This window comes from Megalobrama amblycephala, linkage group LG3 (genome assembly GCF_018812025.1).
Source record: "Megalobrama amblycephala isolate DHTTF-2021 linkage group LG3, ASM1881202v1, whole genome shotgun sequence".
In the NCBI taxonomy this organism is placed as follows: Eukaryota; Metazoa; Chordata; class Actinopteri; order Cypriniformes; family Xenocyprididae; genus Megalobrama; species Megalobrama amblycephala.
Window position 1 is genome coordinate 1138108 of NC_063046.1, and position 23467 is coordinate 1161574.

General features: G+C 39.4%; 1 protein-coding gene across 7 annotated transcripts in view; it reads right to left on the bottom strand.

The window, feature by feature from the left end:
* The window catches only part of nrxn2b (neurexin 2b), a 360890-nt gene that overhangs the window by 4109 nt on the left and 333314 nt on the right, over window positions 1-23467 (bottom strand). For all 7 annotated transcript variants that reach the window (XM_048183464.1, XM_048183463.1, XM_048183465.1 and 4 more), the window contains 2 exons: window positions 13275-13597; window positions 8642-8720 (listed from right to left, as the gene is read on the bottom strand). In XM_048183464.1, the coding sequence (XP_048039421.1) occupies window positions 8642-8720; window positions 13275-13597 (402 nt within the window). The remainder of the gene's footprint in view (window positions 1-8641; window positions 8721-13274; window positions 13598-23467) is intronic.

Below are 23467 nucleotides of genomic sequence, written 5' to 3' on the forward strand. Positions count from 1 at the left end.
CACACAGAGTCCGTCCCACCCAACAGCCCCAACGTAAGAAGTGTGCGCAGCTGTGCGTCTGCGGGTTGAGAGTCTGAGGAACGGTTCACCGAGACCATCTGTGTTAAATTAATGCCTGTCCACAGCAACATCTTTTATATCCATTGCTAGAAAAAGCCGCTCCAGGCGACCAGCCGTTTAGAGGAATGATCTGTCAAGGGCACCGAACGGAGTCTGATAATTCAGTAACTGACACGACTAGAATTATAGGAGCAGATGATTTAATGTGCCACTGGGCAAAATAATATTTCCTGCTTTTATTAAATTTGTTGGAATATGCAACTTTGCCAAATCAAGAGGGAAGGATCGATCGATCGCTCGGGGGAGAGGAACCTTGAATCTTGATGATCATCTTCTAGAAAAAGAGAAGAGCTGATGGACGTGAGCGAAGAGATCTGAAATGATCTCAGCGATGAACTTTCTCAAACTCTCAATCCTCAGGACACACAAATCACTGAACAATCAGCCTGTCAGTCGCTGCTGCGTGTTTGTGTGTTCATGATGAATCTCGTTAAAGATCGTTGTTCCCCCGATGACAGTCTGTGATTGGTCAAACTTTGCCTTCTGTGACAGCTGCAATGACAACGAGACCTAAGATCTTCACCGCAGTGCAGACGTGCTGTTTTCACTTGTTTCTGTACCACCGTGAGCACTGTCAGTTTCTAGAGTAATGCTTTATTCATGTTTCATCCCTTTGCTTTTATTACTTAAACTGCAACAAATGAAACTTATGTCTGTCTGCTTCAAATCCATCACAAGAGATGCAACTGAAGCCAAGAGATGCATTATTATACTCTAACTGGCCAATTAAATGTCATTAATAGTGAGAAATAAATCTGGACTGATGCACAGGATAAAATCGCCAATTTCAAACCGTATTGAACTACCACAGAGCACCTGCACCAGCTCGAACAGAGTGCTTACACTGCAGTTTTATGAGAGAAAAAATGCAAATACTGCAAATACTGCTTGCTCACATGTCCACTGTTGGCTCTTTGGGCGGTGGACAGGGGTCAGCATGGGCACCCTGACTGGTCTGCAGCTCCATACGCAACAAACTGATGCATTCTGACACCTTTCTATCAGAACCAGCATTAACTTCTGGAGCAGTTTGAGCTACAGGAGCTCGTCTGTTGGATCAGAGCCTTCAATGAGCCTCGGCCGCCCATGACCCTGTCTCCGGTTCACCACTGTTCCTTCCTTGGAGCACTTTTGATAGATACTGACCACAGCAGACCGGGAACACCCCACAAGAGCTGCAGTTTTGGAGATGCTCTGATCCAGTCGTCTAGCCATCACAGTTTGGTCCTTGTCAAACTCGCTCAAATCCTTACGCTCGCCCATTTTTCCTGCTTCTAACACATCAACTTTGAGGACAAAACGTTCACTTGCTGCCTAATATATCCACCCACTAACAGGTGCCGTGATGAAGACATGATCAGTGTTATTCACTTCATCTATCAGTGCTCATGATGTTATGCCTGATCGGTGTATTTAAATTGTAATTCCATTTTTTCCTCTGAATACTTAGATTTGTCTCAGAATTCTGAGTTAACATCTCGCAATTCATTTTTTCCCCACCACAGATTTAAAAAGGATAATTGCAACTTTTTCTCTCACAATTGAAAGTTTATATATAAATTGTAATACTGACTTTTTTTTCCTTTGAATGCTGCAAAAACAAAAAGGACTTTTTGTGACTTACATGTCGTAATTCTGACTTTTTCTCAGAAATCTGAGTTTACATCTCGCAATACTGACTTTTATTTCTGTCAATTCTAACTTTTTTCTCATAATTACTACAAAAATAGTTGCAAAAAGTTGCAATTTTATTTTTTAATTCCATGACGGAAATAAGCTCCCCTACTTTCTCTCTCTCTCTCCTTCAGTGAGTCTAAATGTTTCTCGAGTCCTGGAGGTTCGAGCAGATGAACGGATGATCTACTGGATCACATTTATGACAAGACGAGCAGTGCTGCGATCAGTACAACGAAAGAGATAAAACAGTGAGAATTCATCAATGCAGGGAAACTTCCAGAAAACGTCCGACTCATCGTGGAGCGCCGTGGCCGCCGGGAGCCTGTTTACATCCACATGGCGTAATGAACTCGGTGGAAATCTGACTGATGTTTGCCGCGAGCGCTCGGGCCACAGGGAAGCTGGAGATTGGAGTTGTCTCTCTCTTAGCTAATTTCATTTTGAGGCTGAATGCTGGAGCGACGGCGGGGGTGCAACCGACCCGCACGCTTAATAATTCACGACAGAAGACACCGGGAGCTCAGACGCTCAGAGAGACTGAGATTAACCTCTATAAATGTACTCGCTTCACATCAAACCCAACCACACATTTAATATGCAGCACGTTCAAATATTCATGTTTGTTTTGTTAGGCTTGATTCTGCTACTAATAAATTAAGAACATCTTGAATATATTCGAAGAGACAGTTTATTGTTTCAATAACGCAGATGAAACCAATTTTATGTTTTATATTTATAGCTATAAATCAACCTGTTGAGTCATTCTGGAAGGATGCTGCAGCTCTAATGCTCCTTAAAGATGATTTATACATCATCACACTGACTGCATCATGATTTCACCCTCTATCCTGTAAGTGTGTCTGCGACGCCCCACAACTCAATCTATCCAGGCAGCTGCAGGTGTGAGATCTGGAGTGTCTGACGGTGTTGTGTGTTTGTGTGTAACGGTTGTGCATTTATAGTTTCAGCTCATTAAAAACTAGAGAATGGTCGGCAAGCTCCAGTGAATGATGTAATTAGGAGAGTCTAATGAGGGCAGAGATTAATTAGCCCGTCGGGATCAGCTGAGAAGAGGGACATTCATGAGACATTTCTGTGGGACCCTGGAGCAGAAACGCAATGCGGAGATTTCCTCTCCATCCGTCCATCCGTCCATCCCTCTCTCTTATGCCTCATCCATCTCTCCCACGATACCAGTAAACGTGAGGAACATGCTGATGCCAGTCCTGCCTCTCTCTCTCTCTCTTCATGGTGTTTCCTTCTCTCCCTCTCTCTCTGTGTGTTTTGATTTGTACCTTCATCTTTCTTGTTTCCATTCACTTTGTTGTCCTGCATTTGACAGTGAGTCACACAATTTGTTTGCTCTCTTTGTCCCTTTGTTTGCTTCTGTGTGTAATAGAACTATCTGCTCACAAAACACAGATGAACAACTGCCCACCCTTGAATAGAGAGACTGGTGGTTGCTATGGTGTGCCTTGGACGTTGCTAGGGTGTTCTGATGTTAAGCAGTTACTGAAGTATTCTAGGTGGCTGCTATGCAGATGCTAGCCTGTTGCTAAGGTGTTATCAGTAGTTGCTAGGTAGTGGAGAGTTCGATGCTGACAGCTTAAGACGTTGCATAGATTTACAGACAGATAGATAGATAGATAGATAGATAGACAGACAGACTTATAGATAGATAGATAGATAGATAGATAAACAGACATATAGATAGATAGATAGATAGACAGACAGACATATAGATAGATAGATAGATAGATAGATAGATAGACAGACATATAGATAGATAGACAGATAGATAGATAGATAGATAGATAGATAGATAGATAGATAGATAGATAGATAGATAGATAGATAGATAGATAGATAGACAGACATATAGATAGATAGATAGATAGATAGATAGATAGATAGATAGATAGACAGACATATAGATAGATAGATAGATAGATAGATAGATAGATAGACAGACATATAGATAGATAGACAGATAGATAGATATATAGATAGATAGATAGATAGATAGACAGATAGATAGATAGATAGATAGATAGATAGATAGATAGATAGATAGACAGACATATAGATAGATAGATAGATAGATAGATAGATAGATAGACAGACATATAGATAGATAGATAGATAGATAGACAGACAGACATATAGATAGATAGATAGATAGATAGACAGACATATAGATAGATAGATAGATAGATAGATAGATAGATAGACAGACAGACATAGATAGATAGATAGATAGATAGATAGATAGACATATAGACATAGATAGATAGATAGATAGACAGATAGATAGATAGATAGATAGATAGATAGATAGATAGATAGATAGACAGACATATAGATAGCTAGACAGACAGATAGATAGATAGATAGATAGATAGATAGATAGACAGACATATAGATAGATAGATAGATAGATAGATAGATAGATAGATAGATAGATAGATAGATAGACAGACATATAGATAGATAGATAGATAGACAGACATATAGACATAGACAGATAGATAGATAGATAGATAGATAGATAGATAGATAGATAGATAGATAGACAGACATATAGATAGATAGATAGATAGACAGATAGATAGATAGATAGATAGACAGACATATAGATAGATAGATAGATAGATAGATAGATAGATAGATAGATAGATAGACAGACAGACATATAGATAGATAGATAGATAGACAGACATATAGATAGATAGATAGACAGACAGACATACAGATAGATAGATAGATAGATAGATAGACAGACAGACATATAGATAGATAGATAGATAGATAGATAGATACATAGATAGGTAGACATATAGACATAGATAGATAGATAGACAGACATATAGATAGATAGATAGATAGATAGACAGACAGACATATAGATAGATAGATAGATAGATAGACAGACATATAGATAGATAGATAGATAGATAGATAGATAGATAGACAGACATATAGACATATAGACAGATAGATAGATAGATAGATAGATAGATAGACAGACATATAGATAGATAGATAGATAGATAGGTAGACATATAGACATAGATAGATAGATAGATAGATAGATAGACAGACAGACATATAGATAGATAGACAGATAGATAGATAGACAGACATATAGATAGATAGATAGATAGATAGATAGATAGATAGATAGGTAGACATATAGACATAGATAGATAGATAGACAGACATATAGATAGATAGATAGATAGATAGACAGACAGACATATAGATAGATAGATAGATAGCTAGACAGATAGATAGACAGACATATAGATAGATAGACAGATAGATATATAGATAGATAGATAGATAGATAGATAGATAGATAGATAGATAGATAGACAGACATATAGATAGATAGATAGATAGATAGATAGACAGACAGACATATAGATAGATAGATAGATAGACAGACATATAGATAGATAGATAGATAGATAGATAGACAGACAGACATATAGATAGATAGATAGATAGATAGATAGACAGACATATAGATAGATAGACAGATAGATGATAGATAGATAGATAGATAGATAGATAGATAGATAGATAGATAGACAGACATATAGACATAGACAGATAGATAGATAGATAGATAGATAGACATATAGATAGATAGATAGATAGATAGATAGACAGACAGACATATAGATAGATAGATAGATAGATAGACATATAGACATAGATAAATAGATAGACAGACATATAGATAGATAGATAGATAGATAGACAGACAGACATATAGATAGATAGACAGATAGATAGATAGACAGACATATAGATAGATAGATAGATAGACAGATAGGTAGACATATAGACATAGATAGATAGATAGATAGACAGACATATAGATAGATAGATAGATAGATAGACAGACAGACAGACATATAGATAGATAGACAGATAGATAGATAGATAGATAGACAGACATATAGATAGATAGATAGATAGATAGATAGATAGATAGATAGATAGACAGACATATAGATAGATAGATAGATAGATAGATAGACAGACAGACATATAGATAGACAGATAGATAGATAGATAGACAGACATATAGATAGATAGATAGATAGATAGACAGACAGACATATAGATAGATAGATAGATAGATAGACAGACATATAGATAGATAGATAGATAGATAGACAGACAGACATATAGATAGATAGATAGATAGATAGATAGACAGACATATAGATAGATAGATAGATAGATAGACAGACAGACATATAGATAGATAGATAGATAGACAGACATATAGATAGATAGATAGATAGATAGATAGACAGACAGACATATAGATAGATAGATAGATAGATAGATAGATAGATAGATAGATAGACAGACATATAGATAGATAGACAGATAGATGATAGATAGATAGATAGATAGATAGATAGATAGATAGATAGATAGATAGATAGATAGACAGACATATAGATAGATAGATAGATAGATAGATAGACAGACATATAGATAGATAGATAGACAGACATATAGACAGATAGATAGATAGATAGATAGATAGATAGACATATAGATAGATAGATAGATAGATAGATAGATAGATAGACAGACAGACATATAGATAGATAGATAGATAGATAGACATATAGACATAGATAAATAGATAGACAGACATATAGATAGATAGATAGATAGATAGATAGACAGACAGACATATAGATAGATAGATAGATAGATAGATAGATAGATAGACAGACATATAGATAGATAGATAGATAGATAGACAGACAGACATATAGATAGATAGATAGATAGATAGACAGACATATAGATAGATAGATAGATAGATAGACAGACAGACATATAGATAGATAGATAGATAGATAGATAGATAGATAGATAGACAGACATATAGATAGATAGACAGATAGATGATAGATAGATAGATAGATAGATAGATAGATAGATAGATAGACAGACATATAGATAGATAGATAGACAGACATATAGACATAGACAGATAGATAGATAGATAGATAGATAGACATATAGATAGATAGATAGATAGATAGATAGACAGACAGACATATAGATAGATAGATAGATAGATAGATAGATAGACATATAGACATAGATAAATAGATAGACAGACATATAGATAGATAGATAGATAGATAGATAGATAGATAGATAGATAGACAGACAGACATATAGATAGATAGACAGATAGATAGATAGACAGACATATAGATAGATAGATAGATAGATAGATAGATAGATAGATAGATAGATAGATAGACAGATAGGTAGACATATAGACATAGATAGATAGATAGATAGACAGACATATAGATAGATAGATAGATAGATAGACAGACAGACAGACATATAGATAGATAGACAGATAGATAGATAGATAGATAGATAGATAGACAGACATATAGATAGATAGATAGATAGACAGACATATAGATAGATAGATAGATAGACAGACAGACATATAGATAGACAGATAGATAGATAGATAGATAGACAGACATATAGATAGATAGATAGACAGACATATAGATAGATAGATAGATAGACAGACATATAGACAGATAGATAGATAGATGCAAAAACACGCCGTTTTTGTGTGTGTCCCTTTAAATGCAAATGAGCTGCTGCTCCCGCCCCCTTTCCAGAAGAGGGCGGAGCTTTAACAGCTCAACAACAACAAAGCTGGAGAATCTCACGCAGCCAAAATGAGGAAAGTGTTCAGCCTTACATTGTTCAAACCGGAGTCGACACTGATGGAGAGACTCAGGAAGAAGTTACAACTTTTAGACGTTTCTGAATGGTTAGTGGATAAATTGATGTAGTTGCTGTGGAGTTGATTCAACTCATCCACTAGCATGTGCCGTCATGTTCATCTTTTGTGCTAAACCCGTATGGACGCCCACTATACATAGTGTACCTGTTTGCCAAACAGATCCATACACACCAGGCTAACGTTTATGATTGCTATCAAATGCTGTGAATGGTCGGACAGAAACGCTCCTTTTTCAGCGATCAATCTCGCCAGGATCAACTTCAGACTATCCAAGCTAACGAGACTCTAGATAGTGTTCAGTGCTCGTCTGTGCAGCCAACGACAGAACAGTTCGCATGCTTTGCTAGAACTGGTACAACGTTGTCGTTTATGAAAACAAAATGGCGGCGCCATGGGTGGAAACGTGCAGATTAAGGGGTGATAATATTATAATAAGATCCCCATTCTCACGTCACTAGGGGAGCGAAATCTGAGCGGCTCGTTTTTTCACATGCTTGCAGAGAAAGGCTTATCAAAATAAAGTTACTGGGTTGTCCTTTTTCACATTTTCTGAGTTGGTAGATGCACCGGTGACCCGATTATAGCACTTAAAGTTGGAAAAGGTGAGATTTTTATGATATGTCCACTTTAAAACTACACACACTTAATTGAGAAGCAAACTGCATGAGTACAACTTGTTCAGAACATATGCATTCAAACAAAGGCATGATGTGAATACGAGTAAATAATCTCATTTTGTTTCCCTTCATTTTTCATGCATTCATCAGGCTCAGCCATTCAACGCTACTACTGGAGGTGGAAATGATCAAAGACATATTTTTCTTTATTTTATGGTATAATGTACACTACACACTGAATGATGTTCTGACTGGTGAAATTAATTTAGGTTCGATCTTTAACCGTCAACTTGCATTGAGGCATATTTTGTCCAATCACAGCTGCACACGGGACGAGATCATGATGTGTGTGTGTGTGTGTTTACAGCACATAGAAAAACTCACACAAATGGTAAGATTGACTCACCGTTTCCAGGCTCACACTCCTCGAGATCTTCATCATCACTCGGACATTCAGCTGACGCTACTAACAGATCGTCAGTATTCTACAGACAGAGAGACAGATGGACAGAGATCCTCCATTACTAAAAATACATGAAACTCCAGCCACATTCATACAGATAATGATCCGATCGCAAACGCTCTGAGCTGCAGTGACTGAAGCTCTATGAATATCTGTTCTTTTCTCCATTTTCAGTCCATTAATCAGGTGTCCATGTGTAACTGTCACATCAGAACAAACCACACAATAACCAGGAGACTGTCATCTCTGGGCACATCTGAAGTCTGTTTCTCATGACACAAATCGAGAAAATGAGTCTGTCTGAGGAAAACACAAAGTCAGCGGCATCAGACGGAGCGATCTCAGCTTTACTGAACCGTCAGTGATTCTCCAGCAGAACAAAGAGCTCTTGATCAGACCTGAGATTGACGGCTCATAATGAAGCTCCAAGCTACTAACAAAAAGCAGCTAACTACCTTTAACCTGGTGTTTCTCTGCGAACTGGAAAGCAGATTTATTTAACGCAGCCGCTGGACAAATTTCTTGTGTTGCTTTTAATTAGTTTCGAGAAGCTATGATGCTGAAGCCTGGAGTGTTTTCTTCACTTATTTATTTAATAAAGTGATATTTATTAGAGACTACATCATTTGGGTCGCCCCGGATCAAAATCACATTTCAGTTTCACGTGTTCTCCGTAACCCGACATGACATTTCAGTGGACACACAGTTTAATTCGCCCTCTGCCCAGTGAACGCTGTATCGCTACAGACTCGAATCTGATCTGGGAAAGGATTCCCAATAGAAAAGAAAGCGCCGGGGCTTTTGTTTCTCAGATATTAATGTGCTCAGGCTGAAGGTGACTCATTCAGCTGCGTTGGTGAACATTTTGTTGCCATAATCAAATGTCTCATCTTCCTGTTTGTGAACTATTCAACGGGATTTGAATGCGCTTTCAGTACATAACACACGAAGAGGAAACTAACAACCGCAGGCAAACACTCACATCTGAAGGTACAGATGAGTTACAGCGAACAGTACGGCAGTATATGGTCATACGGAGGAAGTAATGATAACATTTAAGATGGCTGCAGGTTACTGCTGTATATTTGACATTTATGAGGGTTATTTTGAGACAAACAGCGCTGACTGTAGGCTAATCACGTCAGCTTTACATGTGTTCAATGCAGCTGTAGAAACTGACTTCATCTGGAGAACCAAAGCAAGTTCTGAAAGCCAATGAATCGTTCTGAATCAAAACATCATCAAGATACTTAAAGGCACACTATGCAGATTTTCGCCACTAGAGACTCGGGCAGAAATCATATTCATGGATGAGGCCGCTGGAGCGATTGCTAATGAGAGGTGAGAGATGAATGTGACATGCGACTCGACAGCAGCAGAGCTTTTATTATGCCGCAGTCGCCGCTTCTGCTTCTTCCCTTGAAAATGATGTTATAACGTTACTCTGTGCGTTCGCTCGGCGGCTGCTGTGAGACACCTGTTGCACAATGCATTAAGCTAAATCAATATTAGAATATCATATTAAATGCTGGATGATTGTGTTGATAAATTGCATGTAATTAATTTTAAAACATATTGTATGATGGAGAAATTGCTGTATTAGTGCTACTAAAAATAAAGCTGCATCTGATTATTTTTCTCTGAGGCATGGTAAAGCATGGTACTCACGGTAAATCAAGAAAACAAGATTTAAACAATAAGACTAAACGTGTTGAGCTATATAACAATAATTCATTTTTCCGTCTATGAATGTAACCAAACAGTTGTTCCCTTGTCTAATAAAATGTAATATATTAAAGCGTCTTTGGTGTTTTCATGGTTTCTACAAAATAAAACCGAGGGAAACGTGGATATGATGTCATTGATAGGCGACGCAAGGTCACGGTCCGTGTCCTGGTTAAAATTGCGTATTTCTCTGGATTTAAACATTCTTGGAAACATATGGGATAATGGAAGTACACAAGTCAACACACTATATTGCCAAAAGTATTGGGACACCCGTCCAAATCACTGAATTCAGGTGTTCAATCACTTCTATGGCCACAGGTGTATAAATCAAGCACCTAGGCATGCAGACTGCTTCTACAAACATTTGTGAAAGAATGGGTCGCTCTCAGGAGCTCAGTGAATTCAAGCGTGGTACCGTGATAGGTTTCCACCTGTGCAATAAGTCCATTCGTGAAATTTCCTCACTACTAAATATTCCACGGTCAGCTGTTAGTGGTATCAGAACAAAGTGGAAGCAATTAGGAACAACAGCAACTCAGCTATGAAGTGGTCGGCCACGTAAAATCACAGAGCGGGGTCAGCGCATGCTAAGGATCACAGTGCGCAGAAGTCGCCAACTTTCTGCAGAGTCAATAGCTACAGACCTCCAAACTTTGTGTGGCCTTCAGATTAGCTCAAGAACAGTGTGTAGAGAGCTTCATGGAATGGGTTTCCATGGCCGAGCAGCTGATCCAAGCCTTACATCACCAAGTGCAATGCAAAGCGTCGGATGCAGTGGAGTAAAGCACGCCGTCACTGGACTCTAGAGCAGTGGAGACGTGTTCTCTGGAGTGACCAATCATGCTTCTCTGTCTGGCAATCCGATGGACGAGTCTGGGTTTGGCGGTTGCCAGGAGAACAGTACTTGCCTGACTGCATTGTGCCTGACAAGTGTAAAGTTTGGTGGAGGGGGATTATGGTGTGGGGTTGTTTTTCAGGGGTTGGACTTGGACCTTTAGTTCCAGTGAAAGGAACTCTTAATGCTTCAGCATACCAAGACATTTTGGACAATTTCATGCTCCCAACTTTGTGGGAACAGTTTGGGGATGATCCCTTCCTGCTCCAACATGACTGTGCTCCAGTGCACAAAGCAAGGTCCATAAAGACATGGATGAGTGAGTTTGGTGTGGAGGAACTTGACTGGCCTGCACAGAGTCCTGACCTCAACCCGACAGAACACCTTTGGGATGAATTAGAGCGGAGACTGTGAGCCAGGCCTTCTCGCCAACATCACTGCCTGACCTCACAAATGTGCTTCTAGACGAATGGTCAGAAATTCCCATAACTCTCCTAAACCTTGTGGAAAGCCTTCCCAGAAGAGTTAAAGCTGTTATAGCTGCAAAGGGTGGGCCAACTCCATATTAAACCCTACGGATTAAGAATGGGATGTCATTAAAGTTCATGTGCACGTATAACACTGTTCTAGTGGGTTTTGGATATTTTAATCCAAAAATCGTACATATTGTGCCTTTAAAGGTCAAATACAGCTACACTATTAATCAAACTAAATGTTATTTTTCTCAAATACTCATTTATTATTATTTACAATAGTAATATTTATTTTGTTTTTTAATTGTCATTTGTATATTTAATTATTATGTATATTAATTATTATTATTATTATTATTATTATTATTAGTAGTAGTAGTAGTAGTAGTATTTTATAACCATATTAATATATAGTAGCAACATTTTGTGGAGCTCCAAACAAGCAGAGCATTTTTTAAAATTATATTTTAAATGGCAATCACAATTTTTATCAGAAAAATCTAAATGAGTTTTTTTCCCCTCAGATCGTGCAGCTCTACAGTCTGTTGATCATCACAGTAAATAAAGTTTTAACGTTTGAAAATTAAGAAAATTAATGAATAGAAGACATGAATACATATTTAGTAATAATAATAATTATTATTATTATATCATATTGATATATAATCACAATATTTTGTCTAAATTGTGTAGCTCTACAAACAAGCACATCAAAGCTAGATTTTTATATACTGATATATAATCACACATTTTTTTTTGTAGCCCATCAAACAAGCACATCAAACCTGGAAAAAGAACTAAATCGCATTTTAAAATCACAGTTGTAATTTTTATAACACATTTTCCCCCCCAGATCGTGCAGCTCTACAGTCTCTGCTGTCGATCATGACAGTAAATAACATTCAAAGCCCTTGTCAAACTGTGAATAACACATTTTATTCCCAGTCTCACACCTGCCTCATTTGGAGCATTGGTTTCAGAACCTTAGTTCGGTTCATTTAAGCTTATATTAACACAGCAATCGCACTGAACGAGGTGTAAACGAACTCTGGAGCGGTTCGGTTGAGGTGAGAAAGCAATCCGACCCAACGAACCAAGTGCTATTATAATTCATAAAGGGAAATGTGTTATATAAAAAGCAGCAGTGTCTGATTCTGTGAGTGAGCACATTAGTTATCGCAGTTAGAAAACCAAAGAGCGCCTCTTCATTAATTTTAAATATAATTAAATATACATAATTTATCAGTGAGAGTAAATCAAGGCTACATTCGTGTAAGTGTTTGCGTGTGTCTCGACAGCTACAGATAAAGCCACAATAAGCTCACGGTGCGAACGTGTCAGTCCATCTTGATAGATGACGCAGAGGAAACTCTGACCAATAAGAGGACAGTTATACTCACATGTGACTTGCATAAGCACAGTTTGGTATGTTTTAAAATGTTAAAAACTGAACCAAGAGGAATCAACTTAAGCGCCTGTTTCAGAACAAAGCAGACGATGTAGAGGTGTGAAGGCCCAGAGACTCTGTCCTGGCACTGACCTGCGTGACGCTGTCTCTCATGGTGGGCGAGCGCTGCTTGCGTGTGGTGGTGGTGGCCATGGTGGTGGTGGTCTCCATGATGGTGGTGGACATGTCTGCGAGCGGCGTGGTGGACGTGGTGTCGGTCGTCATCACCGACGGCACGTCGCCCACCAGACGCAGGTTTCCCTGCACCTGCACGTTGGGGTCGCCCTCCGCCGCCAGTTTCAGCACCTGCAGGCCGTTATAATACAGACCCGAGATCTGACCCTGGAAGTTACGACCCTTCTCACCGCCGCCCACCTTAATGAACGCCTGGCTGTTGAAGATCGTCAGCTGCCGACCTGCAGAGATGGAGAAAACGGACGAGAGCAATCAGTGCCGGGACGGACGGATGACGGTCGACACGGAGAGACGGCTGCAAACCTCTGGTCTGGTAACACTTCAGATCAACTAACCCTCATTTATCCAGTCAGTTCAATAACATCTCATCATATTGTTCCATAATGTGCATTGAGCCTTATCATTTGGTGTATTTTATCACAATTTGTTTTTCATACTGTTTGAGCGATCCCTTTAACTCAATTTGTGTTACCGAGAGCAAGATTTGCTGTTTATCAGTCAGTTTCTCTCTCACTCATACGCTGCCATCATCATCTTCATCCTCATCATCATCTCCATAGAAATGCCACAGCGGGCAGAAATGACCTTTGGAGGGGTTCAGAGTGCGAGAGATGGACAGAATAAAAGAGATGATGATGATGGGAAATATTCAGAGAGTGATTAAAGAGGGACAGAACAGAAAGGGAACGTTTGGAAGGTGTTTGAGAAAGGAACTTTGGGATGGAGTTTGGGTTTCTTGCCATTGTTGCCTGTGGGTTTAAAAGACACTTAATGTAGAGTAATATTATTGATCTGAACAAAACCTGAACTAAGGAGTTGATTATAGTTGAAATTTAATTAGTCCCACATTTAATGAAGTTTGCATCATTGATTCTGTTATTTTCCTGTGAAGCTGCTTTGAAACAAGCTTTGCTGAATGTTGTTGGCTCTGAAGTTTGATGATGATGATGGATCAGTGTGGAGAGGAAGATGAAGACAAATCACACACACTCAAACTCACACTCTCACACACACTCACACACACTCTCTCTCTCTCTGTCTCTCACACACACACACACACGCACATAGAGAAAGAGAGAGAATCACACCGGGTCCGTCACACATCTTAACCTCTGTGAATGTGTTTGACTCTCTCCTCCTGAGTAATAAGATCATTAATGCTCTCTATTCACCTCCTGTGAGGTTTTTCATCAACTTTATTTCACATCAAAATGTTCTGTGGGAAGAAAGAAAGACAGATCTATGTGTTTGGAATCGTATAACAGTTCTGTCTGAATGTGAGCTTGACTAAAAACTCCCAAAACATTGAACAGGAAGAATAGAAAAATCCAGTACAGTAAACATGATTTGAGCTCCACAGATCCAGTAAAAACGTCTCCTGTCATCTCACTGGCAATGCAGGAGTGTCTGGAGAGAAATAATCAAGTGCGAGTGAAGATGTTTTGATTTGTTCAGAACAAAATGAGAAGGAGCTGAAGGACGCGCGATCACTTGTTCTTTAACCGGACGATTGAGGACAGAGACCAAAGGAGATCAATGACCCGTGAGAAACACGCAGAGACCAGAAATCCATCACACTCATGGAGAGACGAGAGAGAGAAGTAGACATAGAGAAAGAAAGAAAGAAAGAAAGAAAGAAAGAAAGAAAGAAAGAAAGAAAGAAAGAAAGAAAGAAAGAAAGAAAGAAAGAAAGAAAGAAAGAAAGAAAATTGACCTCTTTAGGAAGTCAAACTATCAAAATAAAATGAAAAAAAATAGTTCATCCAGAAATGATGATTCCCTTTCAAATGAGAACTCACGCTGCGTCCCCTAGAGGGCGCTATGGGGAACGCCTCCGGCATGCCGGTGTCTGAAGCATGGGTCTAAACATGACAATGAACATGACATTGGCTGGCGACAGCTGATGAGATCACTACAGAGACCGTGAGTATAAAAGTGTGCCTGTGAAAAACGTCATCTTCTTCTTGTCTTCACGAGTCTGTTTGTTTGCATGTATCAAAGGTGATTATTATGGCTAGCACAAGTGCTAAAAGCTTCAGAAAGTGTGTTCATCCATGTCAGTGCTATCTGACACCTGATGACATACATGAAATGTGTGTTATGTGCCTCGGCGAGGAGCATGTACGCTCAGTCCTTGAGGGGGATGATTGTGTGCATTGTGAGAGTTTCTCTATGAAGAAACTTCGCTCTTGTTTGTCTCTTTTCTTGAGGGAATTGGGACAATCATCTGTACCTCACGGTTCAGGACCTGCTGCAGCAGAGGGGAGTAGGAGACTGAAATTGTGGGGTTAGCAGATGGAGCTGGGCGACGAATTCGTGAAAAGTATGCATATTTTTCACTCTTTGGCTGCTGACGAAGGCGAGCTGCTGGATCAGGATCATGTGTTATCGCTCACATCGTCTGATCCGGCAGCAAGTGTGCTTTTGGCTTCGAGCCAAGATGAGCAGGATGAGGCTGTTGAGTGCAAAGATGTGTCTGAGCGCTCTCAGCATGCCTGCCCTGCATATGACGAGCTGCTGGAAGTTATGTCCTGCACTACTGACAGATTAGATCTACCCTGGAAATGTGAGCAGCGCTAGTTCGGGCGCAGCCGCTTGGATCAGCATTTTTTATTGTAACATAACTGCCCAGCTCATACAAGCCTTCCCTTTCTCCCTGATCTCCATGCTGAGGTGGAGAGATCTTGGGGAAAACCTTTTTCTGCCCGTATCTGATTCAGCATGCAAATTATGCTAATGTGGAAGGAATGCGGGAACATGGTTATGTGTCGATGCCTCCAATCGAAGAGTTGTTGGCTAGCTATCTCTCGATGGGTGAGGCATCCACATTGAAAGCTCTGTCTCTACCAACTAAGCAGTTGGCAGAGACAGAGCTGGACGAGGGTCAGGGGCTCCCCTCAGAGGTGGCAGTGCAGCTGTGCCACACCATGGGTTTGGCTCTCAGTGCCACTAAACATACTGCCACCAAAATCGGTCGATCTATGGCGGCCAAGGTGGCCACGGAGAGACATCTCTGGGTGAACCAGGCCGACATCAGGGAGAAAGAGAAAATCTCCTTGATGCGCCGGTTTAGCCTTCTAAACTTTTCAGCACATCTGTTGAGATGGTGGTCGGGAAGTTTAGAGAGGCGAAGCCTCTAAGGGGTCTGACTTGACCTGGTCCTAGGACCACAGACAAGATCAGAAGGTGAGTGCTGCCTCTTGTGCTCCTCCTCCTTCGGTGGGTAGAGCAAGGAGGCGTGAAGCCAAAGGGAGAAAGAAAGAAAGGGAAGTGATTCAGAGTAAACAAGCTCAGCGTTCTAGGGTCCCAGAGGCTAAATAACATCTGCCTCCTTCCCCCCTTGCCCCTTCCACCCCCTGACTGAGGTGTTAGAGTTCACACCAGGCCCCTGAAGCTGTTTTGGCAGTATGTATTGATATCAACATCTGCCTTACTGATGGTTTGGTACAAGTGGATGGTTGTGAATATGCTGTCTGGCGCCTGCCAGTTTACTGAGTTGTTAGGCTCGCTTTCTAAGCCTCCTTGGCTACTGCCTCTACTTGGAGCGTTATTAGGCCTCCTCTAGCTACAGAGTGTTGCTTTATAGAGGCCTCTGCTCCTCAGAGCTCCGCCTTGATAGCTATATCAAGTAGTTAAGCTCTCTGTGAGCCTCCTCGTGAGCTGTCCTGGATGTTGTAGATATGCATGCTCTCACTCAGAGAGTTGTCATGCTGAGGCCTCCATCCTCAGAACTCGTTCAGGCTCTCTGCAAGCCTCCTTGGCCACTGTTTTATGTTTGGAAGTGTTGTTAGGCTGAGGCCTTCGCCTTCTATGAGCTCCACTGGGATAGCATTTCATGTAGGCTCTCTGTGAGCTTCTTTGGAAGCTGTCCTGAGTGTTGGGCATTGTTAGGCCTCATGTCATTTGGGAGTCTCTATATTTAGGCCTCAGCCTCTAGAGCCTGACCAGGTAGTGCTGCCAAGTTGTTAGGCTTTCTTGAGCCTCCTTGCCTATTGCCTTTACAGAGGAGTGTTGTTAGGCTTAATCTCACTGGAGAGTTTTGGCTGATGCCTCCACTCCTCAGGGCTCCGCCTGGGGCAGCAGTATTATGTTGTTAGGCGCTCTATGTTCCTCCTTGGTAGCTATTCGTAGCGTTGAACATAACAGGCATCTTCTGGTTTGAGATCTTCAGTTGAGGCCTCCGTACTTAGAGCTTGAATGGCTAGTAGTTGTTAGGCTCCCTTGAGTCTCCTTAACTACTGCTTTGTTTTAAGCTTTGATATGCCCTTTCTAACTAAGTTTTGTTTCTGAGGCCTCCATTTATTCAGAGCTCCACTTGAATAGCAATTCTGAGTCATTTTTTCAGCCTCCTTGGAAGCTGCCTAAGCCTAGAACGTTGTTAGGCCTCCTCTCGTTTCAGAGAGTCATCTTGCTGAGGCCTCTATTCTTAGACCTAGGTTATGCAGTAGCACCGAGTTGCAGGCTCTCTGCGTCAGCCTCCTTGGTGCCCCTAGATGATGTGGGATGTAGTGCTGATGCCTCCATCCTCTGAGTTAGCTAATTTGTTAGGTTCTTTGTGAGGCTCCTTGGTTACTGCTTGAAAATGGTGCATCATTAGGCTCCCCTGAGCTCCACCTACTGTTAGTAAAGGCATAGGACGCAGTGCCGAGGCCTTCATCCCTACAGCTTGAGCAGGTAGTGTGTTGGGTTGTTAAGGCTTTCTTTAAGCCTCCTTGGCCACTGCCCTCTATGCAGAGTGTTGTTAGGTCTCCTTTCCTTTTAGAGTTGTTTTGGCCTCTGCTCCCAGGAGCTTCGCCTGGCCAGCTAGATCAAGTTGCTAGGCTCTTCTGGGCCTCCTTGATAGCTGCTCTGCTTAGGGCTGGTCAAGCATCCTCTCGCTTGAGAGTCGTTTTCTGAGGTTTCCTCCCTTAGAGTTTTTGTTGAACAGTAGTTCAGAGTGGTTAGGCTATCTCTTGAGCCTCCTTGGAAACTGGCCTAGAAATAGAATGTAGTTAGGCCTCCCTCATTTTGAGGCCTCCATTCTGGAAAAGCACCAGTCTATGACAATATACCCTTAAAGGTGTTCTTATGAATACCAAGCTCTTGAGTTTTCTTAGCTCATGACAGCCGCTGGCATGTACCTTGGGATGGGGACTCCTTTGAGTCTTTGACTTATGTCAGCCACTTAGGCACTCAGCCCTTCAGCATGGCGGCATGGCATAGGCATTACGTTCTCCATAGTGCCCTCTAGAGGATGCAGTGTGAGTTCCCTTCCTCAGGGAACCATGGTTACTTATGTAACCTGAGACCTTTTGTCATCATTTACTCTCCTCATGACATTCAAACCAGTATGAATATTTACTGTGGAACATAAAAGATACTTTGAAGAACAAACCCAAACATCACTGAACCAAACAACATTGAAGCTCAGTGACTTTCACTGTATGGACAAAAAAAGAGAGACATTTCTAAAAATGTCTTCTTTTCTGATCTTTAAACTTTTGCTTTATCATCTTTAAATGATGACAGAATGTTCATTTTTTTGGGTGAACTGTCCATTCAGGATACTTAGAAAAGTGTGAATGTCTTTTTTTTCTGTGTGGATGAGTTTCTTTCTCAGATGAAAGACAAGTGAATACAGCGGCCCTCCGAAATTACAGTGCAGGTCATCATCAGTGTGTGAGTGTGTCTGTGTTTGAGTGTATGTGTGTGTGTGTGTGTGTGTGGGCTCACTGCACTGACTAATGCATAAACTGCCTGGATGCCACTGAGGTGTAATTATACTATCGCCTGTATCTGTGTGAGTGTGTGTGTGTGTGTGTGTGTGTGTGAGAGAGAGGTCGTCTCCTTTGATCCAGCTTACTAGAGTAGGTGTTTAAACCAGGTGACCCGTGTCCTTAACCAGTGGGCATGAAGGTTGTGAAACCGTTGGTTAGACTATTCTCGGAAACTTTAAAAGCATGCAGCTCTTGTAAGAAAGTTTTCCTCTGGTTCTTCCTGTGATGCTTTGAAATGACAAACCTCAACCACACAAAGACAAACTCTGGTTACCGGGGTCTTATGCTGTTGCTATGGAGGTTTTTAATATGTCACTATGCGACCACTGTCACTAGGTGATTGCTAGGTTGTTCTGGGTGGTTGCCAGGAAGAGTTCATCCTCAAGAAGATACAATTTTTAACTCTTTCCCCACAAGCTTTTTTTTTTAAAAGGTTGTGTAATAGCGCCCCCTACCATATAACAGTGAACAGCCGAAAAATTCCGTCAATGAAGGGGAAAGAGTTAATGATATAATTATGTTTCTAATCTAACTAGTTGTTGAAATATATACTTTTAAATGGGGGCTGTATTAAAAACTTGTTTTCATTATGGATTTATTCAAGCATGTGTTAAATAATGAAGACATCACATTTAGGCCTACATTTATTCATTTAGCAGATACTTTTATCCTAAGTAACTTACACATGAGAAATACAAGCATTACATCTCATTATATGTTTTACTAACAGGTTAAGAAAAAAATGTGATGATATGTAATCTAGAACATGTATTGGTAAATCTTTATAATAGGGTTTCATTCATCAACATTAGATAAGTACTATACATGAAGTAACATTAACAATGATAAATACTTCTAAAGCCTTTATTCATGCTAGTTTGTGTGAATTGCAAAATTTGGTAATACATTATTAAAATCAAAACTACTGATTTATTTTTTCAATTAATTTCTTTATTTAAAAAAAAAAAAACTGCTAGACTAACTTGGACTTGTCAGCACTTACATATTGTTGCACTATTGTTGGTTTGATTGTTTAATTGAATCGTGTGTATCTGATTTGTGGTGGATCAAATAATACGACACATTAAAAAACAAAAACTGGGACAAAAACTCAAATTAACATGGAGTTTTCATCGATCACATCATGCCTGGTAAAACACACTGTCAGGATGAATAAAGTGTCCGGTGAGGAATCTCACGTGTTTCTGCAGGAGTTTGCGCGGAAACGAATGAGCTTTCTAGAAGGTTCTGCGCTCTCTAATAGAAAAGCCTGTGTTGTTTCTCTCTGGAGTAATTTAAAAGTGAAAAAGTGTTCAAACAGAGCTGAACCGCAGTGATTTAGTAGCGACACTGGGCGCGTTTCTGCTGTAAAACAAATGTGTTCTGCGCTCGCATTTCCCTGCTGAGGTCTTTCTTCAGGAAGCGAAATAAACAGCACAAAAGAAATCAATGCACTGCGGTTATTTGTAATCTCTGACTGTGTCTCTCTCAGCGTCGTCTGTGGTGTCGGCTTTACAATAAAAAATGAGAGATGGAGAAGCATCAGATAGAGGAGAAGAGGAAATGATGGAAAGTCATAGGGGACGTTTAGAGCATGATGTACGCGAGCGAAAGGACGAGGGAGAAAAATATAGGCTCTTCTGCTGGAATTGAGCCGTTAAACCCTTTTTTTCCTCTTCATTGAGCTGTGTGGAGGTGCTGCCATCTTGAATTTATAACACCGACACAATAGCCGCTCGAGAATGTTCTGTCTGATCTAACTCAACGTCAGACGAGAGAAAGCGAGTCAGAGTCTTTCTCCACACATTCACTGGCCTTTTCCACAATAATCCTGGAAAACTGTAACTGTGCAGTTGTTTGGATGTGTGACGGAAACAGTGCAGTCTGGACTATTTCTGCATTTAGTCAACATGAAACTCGTTCACAACTCATTTTACTTCCATAATGTGACATAAACATTCAGGACTTTAGGCAATAAACCACAAGTGAATATGGTAAAAATATAAACTAATAGATATCCTCAGTTGATTAATCACAGTACATTAAGACAAATGTTTTGTAATACAAGTTTTCTGAAAAGTTATATTAAAATATCTAATTAAATATGCACTAATTTCCGGATGAATCTGAATATTGGATAAAGCCAGGTTTAAAATTCTTGTTTGATTTTGTTGACACATTAGAGTTAAAGATTTTTACAGAAGGGATTTTGGATTTCTCTTTTTATCAATCCACAAATTAGAAAACTGCTGTAGACAGAAAACATAATTTTCACCATGTTTTTAGGAATAAAATGTTAAATATATAATCAGGTGAATAATATATGAAAAAAACCCTCAGTAAAATCCTTCAGAATATAGCTATGAATAAAACTGTAAATTTTGGTGTATGGAAGTGTTACTCAAGTGGAGAAAAAAACTCATTTAATGATATGTACTGTAATTGAAATATACAGGTGCAAATAGATAAACACTTCAATGTATATTTTCAATATTTTCTTTCCACAAGTCTGAAAGGTGACAAGTTATGAAAGCAAAATCTCAAAATTTACCAGTGCATGAAAAAACAGTGGTTTTGCCTGTAATGTCTTGCCTTAACAACATTCTCCTGTAGGAAAGTAAGGATTGTTAAAGATTATAAAGACAAAAACATTTATTTCTTAAGAATAAGATCACAAATTAATTTTGATTTCATGTTGACAATCCTAAAACTCAATAGTCCAAACTGCATCCACAGACAAACCCATGACAGTTCACACAGTGAATCAACACACCATTGGCTTCATCATTTATTCCCAGACATTTAAATGTTAAAGGGACCGTATTCTCTCTGCAAACGTTCCAAAACAACAAGTAGAACGTTTACTCTTTCAATGAATCTGATTCATTCACAAAAATCTTTTGACACGGAATAATTTCAGTGTTTAACCCTCTGAGTTTCATTCAAGCATTACATGTGGGTTAGTTTGGCGTTCTATTTAGATGGTTCATCTGCTTTGACTAATAATAATCCATATTCCTCCTCGGATCTGTGTTCATTCAGTTATGTGAGTTTAGAAACAGGTTTATGACTGAGGGCTTCAACTTTATCTAATCCAATGAAAACTAAAGCGAGAAGAACAACGGTGGCCCTCAGGGTTTAGAAGAACGGTTGAGTCGTTGGTTGGTTTAATTCTGCTTAAAACTTTGTTTTCCCTGTCAGTAAATCCTGGAGTTCCTTTAACCCTTTGAGTTGACAGACTGTCCTCTACACTGAAATACTTTCACGCTTCTGCCACCTGCTGACAGCTCTTTTACAGAAAGTTAGCGGTTCAAAATTTTTTAAGATCGACTGACTCTGTCTTTTTTATGTTGTTGATCTGCACACATACAACTCAATGCTCAAACTGAGAGTTAAGTCAAATGATTCTCTGTGCTCATTTTTAGCCTGTCAAAGATATTTTCAATATAAAATTGTATTGAACCTGGAATTTTGCTTTACAAAACACATTCATTTTCAGGTTATTTATCATCTGTTTTAACTTTTGCCCACACTGCAAAAAGTGCTGTTGTTTATCAGTATTTTTATCTTGTCTTCCAGTACTAAAATCTAAACATTCTTAGATCAAAATACATTTACTTTAGATGCAAAATGAAAGAAGATAAGAAGTCTTGTTTTCTGAGAAATTAGGCCTAATCAAAATTAGTTTATTATTAAAACAAGAACAAATATCTGCCAATGGGATCAGAAATATAACCGTGTTTTCCTTTTGAATTAAGTTTATTGTTGGCCCATTGACATTAGTTAAAAGAACCGTTGCCAAACATATAACATGCTAGAAACATAATAATCACTGCAATAATGATCCAAGCATAGATTCTTAAGTATTTGCCTATTAAAATCTATACAGTGACTTTTTTGTTTGGGCTAGGCAGTGTATATATATATATATATATATATATATATAGTGGGTACGGAAAGTATTCAGACCCCCTTAAATTTTTCACTCTTTGTTATATTCTCTTTGTAGCCATTTGCTAAAGTTCATTTTTTCCTCATTAATGTACACACAGCACTCCATATTGACAGAAAAACACAGAATTGTTGACATTTTTGCAGATTTATAAAAAAACAATTAGTATTCAGACCCTTTGCTCTGTATTTAGTAGAAGCACCCTTTTGATCTAATACAGCCATGAGTCTTTTTGGGAAAGATGCAACAAGTTTTTCACACCTGGATTTGGGAATCCTCTGCCATTCCTCCTTGCAGATCCTCTCCAGTTCTGTCAGGTTGGATGGTAAACGTTGGTGGACAGCCATTTTTAGGTCTCTCCAGAGATGCTCAATTGGGTTTAA